At 40.5% G+C, this 18,478-nt stretch overlaps 1 protein-coding gene across 6 annotated transcripts in view; it reads left to right on the forward strand.

Annotated features, from left to right (window-relative positions):
- dnah9l (dynein, axonemal, heavy polypeptide 9 like) overlaps positions 1-18,478 on the forward strand; it is a 427,363-nt gene that overhangs the window by 147,334 nt on the left and 261,551 nt on the right. For all 6 annotated transcript variants that reach the window (XR_006312134.1, XM_043693606.1, XM_043693607.1 and 3 more), the window contains exons 34-36: positions 10,156-10,312; positions 16,557-16,702; positions 16,791-16,907. Coding sequence is in view for 5 of the 6 variants with exons in the window: in XM_043693606.1 (XP_043549541.1) it covers positions 10,156-10,312; positions 16,557-16,702; positions 16,791-16,907 (420 nt within the window). In the remaining variant the exon portion in view is untranslated. The remainder of the gene's footprint in view (positions 1-10,155; positions 10,313-16,556; positions 16,703-16,790; positions 16,908-18,478) is intronic.

The following is an 18,478-nucleotide window of genomic DNA, read 5'->3' on the forward strand; positions in this document are numbered from 1 at the left end:
TGCTCCACCCTTCTCAATGACCAATGACAGCCACCTCTTACCTGCATCCACCTATCACCATCCCACCCACCTTTTCCCCAGGCCCACCCCCTCCCTTCATTTATTTCTCAGACCCCCTTCACCTCCCCTAGTCTAGATGAAAAGTTCCAACCTGAAACGTTTAATCCCCTCCTCCGTTGATGCTGCTTGACCTGCTGTGCCATTTCCAGCTGCATTCTTTATCCACTCTGACAAGAATTGAACACAATACTCTAAGTGTGGCCTAACCAAAATCTTATAAATCTCCAACATGACATCCTGACTCTTGTACTCAGTTCCCTGACCAATAAAAGCAAGCATGCCATTTTCCTTCTGTACCACCCTATCTACTTCAGGGGCCACTTTCGGGGAGCTAAGGACTTGAACCCCAAGATTTTAGTGCCAGGAGCTTGATTGATAAGGTGGCTGAGCTAAGAGTGGTGGTTAGCATGTGAGAATATGACTTTTTAAAAATTAATTTGTGGTACGTGGGAGTCGCTGGCTGGCCAGCATTTATTTTTCGTCCCTAGTTGCCCTTGAGGAGGTGATAATGAGTTAACTTCTTGAGCTGCTGCAATCCACTTGCTGAAGGTTTAGAATGAAAGATGCCAATTAGAATGGAATTCCAGGAATTTGACCCAGTGACAGAAATAGTGAAATATTTCCGAGTCAGGATAGTGGGTGACTTGGAGGAGAGCTTGTAATTGGTGGTGTTCTCATGTATCTGTTACCTTTGTCCTCCTCAATGGAAGCAGTTATGGGTTTGGAAGGGATTGTCTAAGTATCTTTGAATTTCTGCAGTGCACCTTGTAGACAGTTTGCACTGCTGCGACTGACAGTCATTGGTGAAGGGAATAGATACTTTTGGATGTGGTGCCAATCAAGGCTGCTTGGTTCTGGATGTTGTCAAGCTTCTTGAATGTTGTTGGAGCTGCACCCATCCAGATAAGTGGGGAGTATACCATCACACTCCTGACTTGTAGAAGATGGACAGACTTTGGGGAATCAGGAGGTGAGTCATGTGTTGCAGCATTCCTAGTCTCTGACCTGCTCTTGTAGTTATTGTGATTATGTGGTGAGTCCAGTTTAATTTCTGGTCAATGGTAACCCCAAGGCTGTTAATAGTGGGTGATTCAGTGATGGTAATACATTGAATGTAAATGGACAATGGGTTAGATTGTCTTTTACTGGAGATGGTCATTGCCTGACATTTTTGTGGTGTGCATGTTATTTGCCACTTGTCAGCCCAAGCCTCAATATTATCCTGATCTTGTTGCATTTGAGCATGTACTGCTTCAGTATTTGAGGAGCTGCAAGCGGTGCTGAACATTGTGCAATCATTGGCAAATATCCCCACTTCTGACTTTATGATGGAGAGGTCATTGAAGCAGCTGAAGATGGTTGGGTCTAGGACACTACTCTGAGGAGTCCTGCAGAGAGATCCTGGTGCTGAGATGGCTGACCTCTAACAACCATGACTATCTTCCTATATGCCAGGTATAACTCTCATCACTGGTGAGCTTACCCTTGATTTCCATTGATTCCAGTTTTGCTGGGGCTCTTTGATGACACATTTAGTCGATTGCAGTCTTGATGTTAAGGGCTGTCACTCTTTGGAGGCAAGTCCTTTTGTCCATGTCTAAACCAAAGGTTGTAATGAGACTAGGAGCTGAGCAGCCCTAGCAGAGCCCAAACTGCGTGTCATTGAGCAGGTTATTGCTGATCAGGTGCTACTTGATAGAACAGTTGTTGACACTTTCCATCACTTTACTGATGATTGAGTGTAGACTGATGGGGCGGTAACTGGCCAGTTTGGATTTGCCCTGCTTTTTGTGTACAGGGCATACCTGGGCAATTTTTCACATTGATGGTAGATGCCAGTGTCATAGCTGTGCTAGAAGAGCAGCAAGTTCTGGAACACAAGTCTACAATATTATTGCTGGAATGTTGTCAGGGCCCATAGCCTTTGCAGTATCCAATGTTTCCCATCGCTTCTTAATAGCGTGCAGAGTGAATCGAATTGGCTGAAGACTGGTATCTATAATGCTATGGACCACTGGAGGAGGCCAATATGGATTATTTACTCTACACATTTGGCTGAAGATTGCTGTGAATGCTTCAGCCTTATCTTTTGCACTGATATGTTGGGATGTTTCCATGATTGAGGATGGGAGTGTTTGTGGAGCCGCCGCCACCTCCTCTGGGTTGTATAATTGTCCACCACCATTCACGACTGGAAGTGATAGGACTGCAGAGCTTAGGTTGACACATTGATCACTTAACTGTCTATTACTTGCTGTTTATGCTCTTTAGCATAAAGTTAGTCCAGTTTTGTAGCTTCATCAAGTTGACACCTTTTTAGGTCAGTGATGCTGGAAGAGCACAGCAATTCAGGCAGCATCCGAGGACAGGCAAAATCGACGTTTCGGGCAAAAGCCCTGATGAAGGAATAGTAAGACTGACATCTTAACATTCTAACATATAGAATATTCAAATGGGACATGGGGGAATGTCCTTTATCAATAATGCAATGTCAAAGAGGTAGAGACATTGCATTATTGATAAAGGAAACCATCACTGAATTAATGAGGGAAATGTCCAAGAAGTCTCTTCAAATGAGGGTAAAGCTTAGATGGGACAGCATAGTGGCTCATTGGTTAGCACTGTGCCAAGGTGCTGGGTTCGATTCCCGAATCAGGTGACTGTGTGGAGTTTGCACATTCTCCCTGTGTCTGCATAGGTTTCCTCCGGGTGCTCCAGTTTCCTCCCACAGTCACAAAGATGTGCAGGTCAGGTGAAGTGGCCATGCTAAATTGCTCATAGTGTTAGATGCATTAGTCAGGGGGAAATGGGTCTGGATGGGTTCCTGTTCAGAAGATCGGTGTGGACTTGTTGGGACAAAAGGCCTGTTTCCACACTGTAGGGAATCTAATCTAAAAAATGAGTGATTACTTTGCTGGGATTATAAAACGAGCATCCGAACAATCAGGGGAGAGTGGAACAGATATGTAGGCAAATCACAGAAAAGGTGGGAGAGGAACAGGGTTATCGTTGTAGGGGATTTCATCTTACCTTAACTGGGATTGCCTTAAAGTAGAAGGATTTGATGGGGTGACTGTGTTGGAGGCGGTCCAAAGGAGATTCACCAGGATGTGTTCTGGAATAGGGCATCTCATCTATGAGGAGAGACTGGATAATTTCAGATTGTTGTCTCTGTAGCAGAGAAAGTCAAGGGGGGAACCTGATACAGGTGTATTAGATTATGAGGTGCTTTGACAGGATGAATAGAGAGCAGCTGTTTCTCTTAGTCAAAGGGCCAGTAACAAGGGTGCAGAATTTGAAAGTGACAGTTGGGAGGTTTAGAGGCGATTTGAAGAAAAATATTTTCATCCAGAGGGTGGTGGGATCTGTAAGGCACTGCCTCGAAGGATAGTTAAGACAGGAAGTCTCACAACTTTTAAAAAGAACTTGGATGAATGCCTGAAGTGTTGTAACATACAGGACTATTCTGGGAAAGAGACTAGTTTAGTTGGTAGTATATTTTTGGCAGCACAGACTCGATGGACCAAAGGGCTTCTTTTGTATTGTGTCATTCTATGATTCTAGTTGTGTGAGGCCCCTTGGGGATGAGTGACAATAGTATGGTGGATTTCTTTGTTAAGATCGAGATTAATATACAGTAGTTGATTCTGAGACTAGGGTCCTGAATCTAAATAGAGGAAATTACAATTGTATGAGGCACAAGTTGGCTATGATGAACTTGGACAATGATACTTAAAAGGATATTGGTGAAAAGGCAGTGGCAAACATTTAAAGAGCACAAGGGTGAACTGCAACAATTGTTCAGTCCTGTCTGGCACAACAGTAATAAGGAAAAGGTAGCCAAGCCAAAGCTTACAAGGGAAATTATGTTGATGATTAGTCCATATCATTCCTGTAATAATTATTAAATCATGAAAGTCCCTGCATAGCCTTCATATTCTTTGATCCCAAGTGCTACATCCAACTCCTTAAAATCATATAACATTTTGCTCACAACTGCTTTCTGTGATAGCGAATTCCACAGGCTTACCACTCTCTTGGTGAAGAAATTTACCTTTATCTCAATCCTGAATTGTGTATCCTGTATCCTTAGACCCTTAGATCCCTGGTTCCATACTCCTCCATCATTGGGAACATCCATTCTGCATTTACCTTGTTTAGTCCTGTTAGAATTTTATCAGTTTCCATGAGATTTCCCTCCTCATTCTTTTGAACTCTAGGAAATATAATCTTAACTGATTCAACCTCTCATCTTATGTCAGTCCTACCATCCCAGGAATTAGTCTGGTAACCCTTTGCTGCATTCCCTCTTTAGAAAAGACATTCTTCTTCAGATAAGGAGATCAAAACTGCTCAGAATATTCCAAGTCTTACCAAGGCCCTGCATATTTGCAGCAGGACACCCTTACTCCTGTATTCAAACACACTCAATTTGTACACTCCCAGTTGAAGGCCAATGTACCATTTGTCAGCTTGACCGCTTGCTGCACCTGAATACTTGCCTTCAATCACCGGTTTATGAGGACACCAAGGTCTCATTGCATTTTCCACTCTCTCAATTTATAGCCATTTGGGTAATAATTTTTTAATTCGGGTAATAATATTTTTGCTCCACTCACTCAGCTTCTCCAAATCATGCTTAAGCATCTCTGCATTCTCCTCAAGCTCCTCCCACCCAATTGTGTCATCTGCAAATTTAGAGATATTTAGTTCCCTCATCTAAATCACTAATATATATTGTGAATAGTTAAGGTTGTAGCGCTGGTCCCCACCGTACCAACTAGTCACTGCCTGCTATTTGGAAAAAAGACCGTTTATTCGAATGCTTTATTTCCTGTCAGTCAGCCAGTTTTCTGTGCATCTCAATACACTACTTCAACCCTATGTGCTTTAATTTTGCACACTAATCTTTTATGTGGGATTTAATTGAAAGCCTTTTGCGAGTCCAAATAAACCACATCCGCTGCTCCTCATCAACTCTACTAGTTACATCCTCGAAGAATTCATGTAGATTTGTGAAATATGATTTCCGTTTTATAAATCCATGCCAACACTGTTTGATCCTTTTTCCAAATGCTCAGATACTAATGGACTTTTATAATGGACTCTAGCATTATCCCCACTACTGATGTCAGGCTGGCCAGTCTTTAATTCCTGGGTTACTATTTGCCTTTTTTTTAAACCGAGAGGTTACATTTACTACCCTCCAATTTGTAGGAGCTGTTCCAGAGTCTATTGAGTCTTGGAAGATGACCACCACTATTTCTAGGGCCATTAATTCATGCTGCCTACACTGCAACACTGACTTAATCACAATTAGTATGATCTGCCACAAATAGCTTCAGTCACATTTTTGATATACTTGAAAATAGTAGTGGCAGTTTCTCAATTCCTTTACTGCTGGGTCAAAATCCTGCAACTCCATTCCTAACAGCACTGTGGATGACCCTACAGCCCAGGGACTGTAGCAACTTGAAAAACAGCTCACAACCATCTTCTTCCAGACAAGAAGGGATGAGGAATAGTCAGTGACACCTCCATGTCTTGTAACCAGACATTAAAATAATGTTTCTAAGTTCATCAAACAAACCCCTTTCAGAGAATCTAATTGTTTGCAAGATTATAAGGCTGTTATTGTCATTTGTCTACACCAAAAATTATTCCATGCCTAGATTATTTGTGATAAGTGTCCTGATGTCAGTTCAGAATTTGCCTCTTGTTGTTTGAAGTTGATGCCTCTCTCACAGTTTATTCTGTGCTATTCAAGATTGCCTATTTTATCTCTCATTCTGTACGATAGTTACCATCTTGCAAGGATGAAACTCCACCCAAAAGTTATATTATTTTCTTGTTTGGATGCTTAAGATCAGTTTCAGGGCTTAAGTAACTTCTCCACACGCAATGATCACTATTGACCACTGTACTCCATGTAGTGTTATGGAGATATGGGTGTACTACCTGACAGCATCAAGTGTTCTGAACAAGATACAAAGAACAAAGAACAAAGAAAATTTACAGCTCAGGAACAGGCCCTTCAGCCCTCCAAGTCTGAGCTGATCCAAATCTACTGTCTAAACCTGTCGCCCAATTCCTAAGCATCCCTCTGCTCCCCACCTACTCATGCATCTGTCCAGACGCATCTTAAATTAATCTACCGTGCCTGCCTCTACTACCTCTGCTGGCATCGTGTTCCACACACCCACCACCCTCTGTGTAAAGTACATGTTGCGTGTATCCCCCTTAAACCTTTCACCTCTCACCTTGAAAGCGTGACATCTCATTATTGAATCCTTCACCCTGGGAAAAAAGCTTATCTCTATCTACCCTGTCTATACCCTTCATGATTTTGTAAACCTCAATCAGGTCCCCCCTCAATCTCCTTTTTCCTAATGAAAACAAACTTAACCTATTCAACCTTTCTTCATAGCTAGCACCCTCCATACCAAGCAACATCCTCATAAACCTTCTCTGCACCCTTTCGAAAGCATCTACATCCTTTTGGTAATGTGGCGACCAGAACTGTACACAGTGTTCTAAATGTGGCTGAACCAAAGTCTTGTACAATTTTAACATGACCTGCCAGCTGCTATACTCAATACCCGGTCCAATGAAAGCTAGCATACCATATGCCTTCTTGACCACTCTATCCACCTGTGCAGCAACTTTTAGGGTACAATGGAGCTGCATTCCCAGATCTCTCTGCTCATCAACTTTGCCCAAGACTCTGCCGTTCACTGTATAGTTTGCTCTAGAATTAGACTTCCCAAAATGCATCACCACACATTTGCCTGGATTGACCTCCATCTACCATTTCTCCACCCAATTCTCCAGTTTATCTATATCTCCTGTATTCTTTGACAGAGCTTTATGCTTTCTGCTACTCCACCAATCCTCGTGCCATCTGCAAACTTGCTGATCAGATGAACGGTGCCCTCTTCCAGATTATTTATGTATATCACAAACAACAGTGGCCCCAGCACTGATCCCTGTGGAACACCTTTCTCCATTTCAAGAAACTCCCTTCGACTATTACTGTCTCCTGTTGCTCAACCAGTTCTTTATCCACCTAGCTAGAACACCTTGCACAACATGTGACTTCACTTTCTTTATTAGTTTACCATTGGGAAAAGTCCATGTGTATGACATTAACAGCCCTTCCTTCATCTATCAACTTGGTCACTTCCTCCAAGAAGTCTATTAAGTTGGTAAGGCACGATCTCCCCCCCACAAAACCATGTTGCCTATCACTGATTAGCCCATTCTTTTCTAAATATAAATAGATCCTATCCCTCAGTACCTTCTCCAGCAACTCTCCCACCACTGACATCAGGCTCACTGGCCTGTAGTTACCCGGAATATCCATACTACACTTCTTGTACAGGGGGACAACATGAGCAACCGTCCAGTCCACTGGCACCTCACCAGTGTTTAAGGATGCCACAAAGATATCTGTCAGGGCCCCAGCTATTTCCTCTCTCCCCTCCCTCAGCAACCTGGGATAGATCCCATCTGGACCTGGGGATTTGTCTACCTTAATAACCTCTAGCTACCCAACACACCTTCTCTACTTATGTCAACGTGATCCAGACTAATCAAACAATCTCAACATTCATCATGTCTCTCTCCTCAGTGAACACTGATTCAAAGTAATCATTCAGAATCTCACCCATTCTCTCAGGTTCGACACACAGCCTTCCTTCATTATCCTTTAGTGGACCAATCCTTTCTCTAATTACCTGCTTACTTACATAAGAATAAAAGGCTTTGGGATTCTCCTTAATTCTGCTCACTAAAGCTATTCATGACCCCTTTTAGCCCACTTGATTCCTCGTTTAAGACTGGTCCTACTCTTCCAATATTCCTCCATGGCTCATTCTGTTCTTAGCAGCCTGGACCTTATGTGCACTTCCCTTTTTCTCTTGGCTAGTTACACGATTTCTCCTGCTGTCCACGGTTCATGAATCTTGCCTTTCCTGTCCTTTGCCTTCAATGGGACATGCCTGTCCTACACTACCTTTAATCTATCTTTGAAAGCCTTCCACATATCAAATGTGGACTTCCCTTCAAATAGCTGTGTCCAATCCACATTTCCCAACTTCTGCCTAATTTTGATATAACTGGCCTTAGTCCAGTTTAGTACTCTTCCCTTAGGACCACTCTTATCTTTGTCTACGAGTATTTTAAAACTTACAGAATTGTGGTCACTGTTCCCAAATAAATCCCCCACCACAGCTTCTACCACCTGGCCTGGACCTTCCCCAACACCAGGTTCAATATGGCCCCATCCCTCGTCAGACTATTGACATATTGCTCTAGAAAACTCTCCTAAACACTTCTCACAAATTCTACCCCATCCAGACCTCGGATGCTAAGTGTATCCCAGTCAATATTGGGAAAATTAAAATCTCCCATCACGACTACCCTATTGCCTCTACACCTTTCCATCATTTGTTTACCTATTTGTTCTTCTACCTCACGCTCACAGTTGAGAGGCCTGTCATACAGCCCCAACAATGTAACTGCACCCTTATTTCTCAGCTCCACCCATAAAGCCTCACTGCTCAAGCCCTCCATAGTGTCCTCCCTTAGCACAGTATCCCTGATCAGCAATGCAATTCCACCCCCCGCTCCCTTTTACTTCCCTCCCTGTCCTGTCTGAAGCATCTATATCCTGGAACATTTAGTTGCCAATTATGTCCTTCCTTCAACCAAGTTTCTGTGACTGCAATAACATCATACTCCCGGGCACCAATCCAAGCCCTAAATTCATCTGCCTTACCCACTATACACCTTGCATTAAAGTAGTTGCCCTTCAGGCCACCAATTCTTTTGCATTCAACTGCTCCCTGCCTACTCTTCCCCTTATTAATGCTATCTTCATGATTCTTACAGTGTCCACCTCACTGCCTACTTGTTTACTCTTCTGGTTCCCAGCCGCCTACCAAATTAGTTTAAAACCTCCTCAACAACAATAGTAAAAACTCCCCCAAGGACATTTGGTTTCAGTCTGGTTCAGTTGAGGCCCATCCATTTGTAATAGTCCCACCTTCCTCAGAACCGGTTCCAATGTCCAACAAATCTGAACCCCTCCCTCCTACACCATTCCTCAAATCACATGTTCATCCTGCCTATTTTTTCATTTCTACGCTGGCTAGCATGTGGCACTGGTAGTAATCCTGAGATCACTACCTTTGAGGTCCTCCTTTTTAACTTCTTTCCTAGCTCCCTGAATTCTGCTTTCAGGACCTCATCTTGTATTTTTACTTATATCTTGGTGCCTATATGCACCAAGACAACTGGCTGTTCACCCTCCCCTTTTCGAATGCTGTGCAGCCGATCGGTGACAATGTAACCTTTTGGTCCAGCAGCTAGAGTAGCTGGTTGTCTGAAGACAACAAAAAAAAATTCAAATTGGGCCAATCAGTTTAAATTGTACCCCCCCAAAAAACCAAAATCCAATCAAGTTTGAGTTTAGAATATTGAGAATATTAAGAGCCAATGACACAATCTGATGCTGTGAGGGGTATAAGACTGGGAAAATTGAACAGTTGAGGGAGAACTGCCAAGCCACCAACACATGCAGACTTCCCAGAGAATAGCTCTCTTTAAGGTACCTTTTATTAATCAGTGACCTGTGAAACAGAAATCCCTAAGAAGACAGAGGAAGATATAAAGTGAAGATTCGATAACTGGCTGGTTTTGAAATTTGAATTTTGGTAAATCTTAATCAGATGGGTTTTATTGGACTAGTAGTGTAGAAAGGGCAGGTAAAGGATAGATTAGAGAAAGAAGTTGTAAGTAGTTGTTAGTCAATTATTCTGTTATACTTTAAGAAATAAAATTATTAATTTTTACCTTAAATAGTTTCTTGGCCACTCGAATTTTTACAGACTACTGCATGGGATGAATCTTTTCTGTGTTGCTGGTTTTAAATTAAGCAGGATGGTTTACCCATGTAGTAACAGTAGTCAGATGACAGAATTATACAGTTCAAGCATATTGTCCTCTGATTTGTATAGTTCTGTTCAGCCCTACAGGTCAGTGTTGCATTTACTCACTTAGTGGTTGTTAACTGTGATTTCAATTGTTCCACAGATGTTATATTACCTTAACCCAATCTTTACATTTGACAATGAGTGGAGCACCATCAGGACCTGCTGGGACAGGTAAAACTGAGACCACTAAAGACTTGGGACGGTCTCTGGGTATTATGGTGTATGTTTTCAACTGCTCTGAACAGATGGATTACAAGGTAACACTATCTTTCTGCATTATAATCAGTAACTTGTGTTGAATGCAGGGAGTTAGATTTATTGAGAAATTATCCTTTGATGAAAAATTTCCAATCTGTCTTGACTGTTTTAAGGAGGGTGTCAGCAATAATGCTGTTCCTGGTATGTTATGCTGAAAGTTCCACTACCTGGAACTTGAGTATTGACTGTCTTAGGTTTAACTGCAATACTCTTAACTGTCAAATCGTCTGTCAGCACTGACTGTTTAGACCATTTATGAATTCAAACCTCAGCAGAAAGAGGATGGAAAGTAACTGGCAAAATCATTATTTTTTTAGAACCATTATCATCACTGGTTTATTACACACAGTCTTTTTTGTAATTCACTCCTAGTATCTGGGTATTGCTGGCTGGCCAGCATTTAATGTGCCTCCCCAGTTGCCCTTGAGAATATGATGGCGAGCTGTCATCTTGAACTGCTGTAGATAGACCAACAATGCTATTAGGGAGGGAGTTCCAGAAGTTTGACCATCAAATTGATTGATTTGGTAAATAAATTGTATTTTCAAAACCACTTTTTAATATTTGATACGACAGTTGACTTAGGGTTATGTTGGTAATAAATAAATAATCAAATGAATATCCAGTTAAAGAATAGATTCCTTGATTTAAGGAGAATTAGTAGTTGTTGTGGTTCTGTTCGCCGAGCTGGAAATTTTTGTTGCAAACTTTCCGTCTCTTGTTTAGGTGACATCCTCAGTGCTTGGGAGCCTCCTGTGAAGCGCTTCTGTGGTGTTTCCTCCGGCATTTATAGTGGCCTGTCCCTGCTGCTTCCGGTTGTCAGTTTCGGCTGTCCGCAGACGACAAGCAACAAGAATTCGACTGGGGCCACATGTGGGATATTATCAAAACATAGAACACAGTATAGTACAAGCCTTCAGCCCTTGATGTTGTGCCTATATTTTATCCTAAGCTAAGATCAAACTAACCTACATACCCTTCATTTTATTATCATCCATGTGCCTATCCAAGAGTCATTTAAATGTCCCTATTACCACCACTAGCAGTGCATTCCACGCACCTACCACTTTTTGTGTAAAGAACCTACCTCTGACATCTCCTCTAAACCTGCTTTCAATCACTTTAAAATTATGCCCCCTTGTGATAGCCATTTCTGCACTGGGAAAAAGTCTCTGAGTATTCACTCTATCTATGCCTCTCATCATCTTGCACGCCTCTACCAAACCCCGTCTCACCCTTCTTCACTCCAAGGAGAAAAGCCTTAGCTCCCTCAACCTTTTTTCATAAGACATGCCCTCCAATCCAGGCTGCATCCTGGTAAATCTCCTCTGCACCCTCTCTAAAGCTTCCACATCCTTCCTATAGTGGTGAGGTGACCAGAACTGAACACAATATCCAAATGTGGTTTAATCAGGACTCTCTAGAGCTGCAGTATAACCTCACAGCTCTTATATTCAATCACCCTGTTAATGAAAGCTAACACAATCCATCTGGGTGGTAACTTTGAGGGATCTATGGACATGGACCCCAAGATACCTCTGCCACTATAAATGCCGGAGGAAACACCGCAGAAGCGCTTCACAGGAGGCTCCCAAGCACTGAGGATGTCACCTAGACAGGGGACGAAACGTTTGCAACAAAAATTTCCAGCTCGGCGAACAGAACCACAACAATGAGCACCCGAGCTACAAATCTTCACCCAAACTTTGAAGAGTTAGTAGTATTAGGATAATGCAAATGGCCTTAGTAGTCCTGTGTAAAACCAAGTTTAAAAAAAACACTCTACATCAGCTGAATATCATTCCTCCCATGTACAGACCATGGAGGAGAATGTTAAATTTGGCAGAAATTTGATAGTTGCATATTGGCTACATATTATAAGCTTCAGTAAATTTTCAATTTTCTATTGACTATCATTGACTTCAGCAAAGTTGAAAATTAATCCAATAATTTTCTATCTTGTGTTCCTTGTTAAATATCCAGCTTCGGCTTTGGTTCACCTAATTTTTACTATTAGAAAACTAAAACAACTGATTGGTTAAACTTAAGGGAGCCATGTTCGATTCCAGCTTTGGGTGACTGTGTGGAATTTGCACCTTCTTACCGTGTCTGCAAGGATTTTCGCCTGATGCTCTGGTTTCTTCCCACAGTCCAAAGATGTACCGGTTTGGTGGTTTGGCCATACTAAATTGCCTGGAATGTCCACAGATGTGCAGTCTATGTGGACTTGCCAGGAAATGCAAGAATAGGATGGGTGCAGTCAATGGACCTCTTTGTGCACTGTTTATATGGTTCTGTAGTCTGCCTAGACCAAACTGCCATTTTTATCCCTGCACTTTCCATTAACCGATCCTCTAACCATGCTGTTAGTCTAATCTTATGTATCAATCTTTTATATAGAACCTTATTAAATGTCTTTTGAAAATCCATTTACACTACATTGACTAGTTTTCCTTTATCTATCCTAGCAATCACATTAAAAAACTTGTTAAGTGCAATTGCCTTTTCATAAAATAATTTTGACTATTTTCTGGTCATCATATGATTTACTAAATGCACTGTTAAGACTGCAGCAGAATCGAGTTCACCAGCTACCCTAACACTTCTTTGTGCTGGGGGGCAGTGCTACATTGTCAGAGGTGCCTTCTTGGGATGAAAAATTAAACCAAGGCTCCAATTGCTTGCTGAGGTACACAAAGAAATGTCCTGACCAATATTTATATCTCGGGTAATACAGAAATAACATTTATCTGGTATTTATCACATTGCTATTTGTTGAATTTTGCTGGGTGCAATTTGACTGCTATATCTTCGATATTATGCTTATGCCTCAAAAATGTACTTCATTAGCTGTAAAAAAAAAACAAACTTGGCGATGTTTTGTGGATGTGAAAAGTAATATATAAATTCAATTCATTTTGTTCCTTTTCCTGATGACTGATATCAGAATAACTCGTCTATAGTTTCCCATTTTCTGTTTTCCTTTTTTCTTGAAGAGTGAGGTTAGATTTTGAGTTCCAATCTGTTGAGATCATTGAGAAGCTAAGGGACTTTTGGAAATCATTACCTGCGCATTCATCATCTCTATGGATATCTCTTGTAGAATCCTAGAATGTATGCCACAAGGTCCTGGAGTTTTGTCAGCTTTTAGTCACATAAATTTCTCTGATTTTTTTTCTATGCTGACATTAAATATTTTAAATTCCTCGCACATACTAACCTTTTGGTTATATTTCTTTTTGGTATATAATTAGTGTCTACTGTGAAAATAATTACAAAATATTTGTTCAATGTCTGCCATTTCTCATTCCTTGTGATAATTTTCCTGCTCTTATCTGTTGGGACAAATTTATTATTTTAGCTACTCTCTCCTTTTTCATATTCTTGTGAAAAGCTGCTACAATCAGTTTTAATACTCCTAACTAGTTCGCTGTCAATCTATTTTTCTCCTTTCATCACATTTTGTGGCACTTTACTGGTTTCTAAAGCACTCTGAACCACAGAGCAACTATATTTCTTTGCAACATGTCTTCTTCTAAACTAATACTATTCTTAATTTCCCCCAATAAAGCGTTGTTAGATCTTCCTTGCTGAGTTGTTTTAATGGAAAGTATTGGTGTTGAACATTTTGCATAATTTCTTTAACTGATCCAATCTTTATTTACTGCCATACCTCTTAGTGTATTTATCCAATCAACCCCAGTCAGCTCTTTTCTTGTATTGGTGTAACTAGCTTTGTTTAAGTTTTTTTTGTTTGGTTCTGAAGTGAGTAGCTTTCAAACTTTACAATAAATTCATTTGTACTAAGATCACTTCTTCCAATGAAACTTTTTCTGTGAGATTGTTAATTATTCCTGCCTTATTGCACAAAACTAGGTCCAACTTAACTGTATCCCTGATTGATTCCACAACAAATTGGATAGAACTTTCATATTTGTGGCACCAGCAATGTTCACTGGCTAGAGAACACCACCTCTGGGAGTCTAGTGTGATATAAGTCATATTGGGCCATCTGTTGCATTCTTGCAGAGGTCCTGGGGGTCATGCAAAATTGATCTTCAGCCTCTAAGAGCTGCAACATCAGAGGCTGACAATTCTCCAATAATGGCAACACCACTAGGGCCGACTGTCAGTACTGCGGGAAGGCAAAGAAGGAGAATCCTTCCTGGATCTTCCAATTACAGGCAGACAGGTCCCAGCAAAGAGAGAAGGTGGCGTTGGTATAAAAGGCATTAGGACATCATCCTGCAGGACCACTCCTTGCTGCCAGTTTGTTCTTCTGTTGGGCACAAGAAGGAGAGAGATACTCATATCAGGCTGCAAGCAATCCCTCTGGACACATGGGTATCACACTGACCGTACAAAACAAGGGTGGGTTGAGGTGCTTTAGTGGCCCTCTTTTAAGGTAGCACAGTTTTTATCAATCCTTCCCACTTAATAGAAGGCAGTTAGAAAGTGGTAGACTCTCCATCTTGAGCGTTTCTATGATTCTGCCCTCTCCTCAATCATTCTGCCACAAGTCAGAGTCCTGGGAGCCATTCAATTAATTCCATTGTCTTAGCAAGCTTTTGCAGCAGTATTTTACAAATTCATCGTCTAAATTCTGTTGTTAATTTACTGTTCAAGATGGTGATTGAAGTTCTACATAATTCTTACAGTGACTTTATTCCAAGTTCTAATTATTTTTTCCTTTTGACAATGAAATAACTGCTGTTATTCAGTTTATAAACCAACACAACTTGCACTTGCAAATACTGAACCATCTGGCAATTCCTTCAAGGTGTACACTCGTTTGATCTTAAATATATTTTGATATGATCAACTTTTAAAAGCTGCCTCCATCCAAAGAGAAAGCATGATTTGATGACAAAGCCAATGTAATTGGCAAAATCTCATTTTTTATTTTAAGTTTGTTTTATGATTGAGGCTTGGTCTGGTTGAAATGAAATTTGAACAATCTGAAAAGATTATGAAAAATAAGAATTTAAATTGATTTTACCATAGCTGTCCTTTTTATAAGAGTTCCTTGATTTTATTTTTTCTAATTGTTCAGCCAATTGCTGTCAAATCTAGGTGCAAAAGTAGCAGATACAAACAGAAAGTCTACCCTGATAAAAAAGACTTTCCATAGTATCTTTCTTGATGTCGTAATGTGGCTTACAGCCAATTAAGGGCTTTTGAAGTGTAGTCAGTGTTTAAATATAGGAAATAGTATATCACTTGCCAATATACTTAAACAGAAAGTCAGTGCTATTGACATCATCATTATGTACCTACAGATCAGTAGAACAGGATGTTGGAACCAGAACTGCCTGGTTTTGTACCCATTGTTACTGCTGCTCTTTCACTTCCCCCTCCCCTGTCCCTTCCTCTCCTCCCCACCCTGGCTGTCTCATTCTATATTCTCCTTGCTGCTACTGCTTGCTTTCACTTTGCTACCTTGCACATACTTTCTGTATCAGTGATTTATTAATTTTATATCCTGTCCTTAAATAGGCAAACTGAAATCAAATTGCAAAACATATTTTTTGATTTAAAGAATATTGTCTTTTAACAGCAGGTGCAGTGAGTACCCCTCCATCAAAGTTGTGTTGGCAGCAAGCATTCATTATCACTGGGTCAAAATACTGAAATCCTACCCCCCCCCCCCCCCCCCCCTCCCCAAAAGGGCATTGCGGGACTACCTGCAACATGTGGACTGCTGAGGTTCAAGACTGATTTATTTATTATCACTTGTACTGAAGTACAGTGAAAACCTTTGTTTACTAGCAGTAAAGGCAGATCATCGTAAGCAAGGATGTACAGAACAAAAGATTTAGGTAGAGGCATACAGTAACATTGCACAGGGCATACAAGAGAGATCAACTTTAGCAAGATCAGCATTATTTCAGGCTAGAGAGTCCATTCAATAGTCTAATAACGGCCAAGAAGTAGCTGTCCCTGAACCTACTGGTGCATGTGTTCAGGCTACTGTATATTCTGCCTGACAGAAGAGATTATAGGAGATCATTACCGGGTGCAAAAGGTCTTTGATGATGTTGTCACCCTTTCTGCAGAGTGAGATTTAAACCCACAACTTTGTCTCTAAGACAAAGAGTCATTGCACCCTATGTGTTATAGCTCTCTGGGTACATATGTTTTTCTTGCTTGTGTCTGTGGTGACCTCTGAAAGATTAATTCTGTATGTAATGTAGTTTGAATGTGATTATTGTAAGTCTTTAAACATATTTTATACAATATTAGTCCATAGGAAATATTTATAAAGGTCTCGCACAAACAGGAGTATGGGGATGCTTTGATGAATTCAATCGTATTTCAGTGGAAGTTCTTTCAGTTGTAGCTGTACAAGTCAAGACCATTCAAGATGCAATTAGAAACAAGAAAAAGCGGTATGCAGTGTTTTTTTAAAATTATATCTATCTAAATGAAAATTGATTGATCTCAACATTTTTACTAATGTATGTTTTGAATCAATAGATTTTATTTTCTCGGAGAAGTTATTGAACTGAAACCTTCTGTGGGTATATTCATTACTCTAAATCCTGGATATGCAGGGAGAGCAGAACTTCCTGAAAACCTGAAAGCCCTATTCAGGTGTGTGCATATAATTGAGATATTAAGTATAATGTTTCCATGATAATTATTACCTTTTTTTTTGTTATTAGGCAATAGAATAGTGACTGAGAAGGCTTTGGCCTCATCTGATAATTCACTTCTCCAATAACAGACCTATGAAATCTTCCATTGCAACAGAAAAGGTCATTATTACCAAGTGTGTGAGGTCAAATATGTATCCTACAGCAGATATTTATTCGACTATTATAGAATCCTCAAATCTGTTTGCAGTATGTTGAACATGAATTTTCTATGTTCAGAGAATTGTGGACAGAATTTAATGGTTGCAATGGTGGATTGATTACAGTCACTGAGCTACCCAGATTCAATTTCATGCCAAAGAAGTCGAGGAATTTCCTATCTCTGAGAGCTGCCAGTCAATCAGAAGCTGGTAGCTATCTAGTACTAACAGTATTGATTTTAGGGGATTAGGGCTAGAGTTACCTAATATAGGCAGTGAATGATTTATAGCAATTTTCTGATAGTTTGAAAAGCCGCGTTTAGATATAGTACCTTATATAATTGGGCAAAGAAAGCAAATATGCAATCTGTGACAGATGAGTATACTTCACCGATTGCAGAGCTGTTCTGCAGACTGGAGGAGTAGAAGCAGTGCTTCCTATGAAGTCGCGGTCCTGCCTCATTTTATGGAGGTCTCTGGTAGACTTTGGTGGTGATGATACCAACAGTCTTTGATTTTCCCTTGGGCTGAAGTAGGGAAACTCCTGATCTTCCCCAAGATGATGGTTTTGCTCTTCCTCCTGTATCTTCTTGATCCTTCCTCCCTTCCTTTCCCAGTTAATATTCCTTATTTTGGGGGAATTGTAACATTGTGCCTCCATACCTGTACTTCCTCTGCATTTAAGTAGACCCCCTGGCCTTCCAGCATGCATCTGTGGAGAACATTAAATTCTGACCTTTGTGTGTGTTTCCAGTATAAAATTATTTTGTTTTATTAAGAAAGAAGAATGCGACATGCACCGTGGAACAGAAGTATGGAAATCATTTAATATTTCACGACAATATTCTTCATTATGGACCCTTCATTTTTGTTTCCTTTGTGCGTGATATTAACACTATTTCCTCAATGATGACTAGAAGTCATACTTTTGAGTGGTAAATGTACAACTGACATAACTAGGATATAAACTTTTCACAATGTCCAATAATTAGTGATAAACTAATGTCTTCAAACTGGTAATTCAAAGGAGAAGGCTACAATCAATCAAAGTAATGTTAGTGTTAAGGTCATTCTACAGGGCTAATAGTAGACCATAGTACAATATGATTAATATAAGAACTTTTATGCGTAGAGGAACTAAGGCACAGTAAGAGGGCAATAATTTCAGAAAATTGAGAAATCTATTAACCTAGTTTACATCTTGGAAGTAGCAATAATATCATTGTTGTGTTCCCACCTATGTAGCCAGGCTGCTGAAAATGAAGTTTTTCAGCAATCATGGTGTAAATTGGCTGAGAAACTGGACCTACTGCTGGAGATAATGCTGGAATGGAAGCAGGATGATGTCAGAGTGGATAGGTTATAAGGC

The sequence above is a fragment of the Chiloscyllium plagiosum genome, chromosome 7 (assembly GCF_004010195.1).
Source record: "Chiloscyllium plagiosum isolate BGI_BamShark_2017 chromosome 7, ASM401019v2, whole genome shotgun sequence".
NCBI lineage: Eukaryota > Metazoa > Chordata > Chondrichthyes > Orectolobiformes > Hemiscylliidae > Chiloscyllium > Chiloscyllium plagiosum.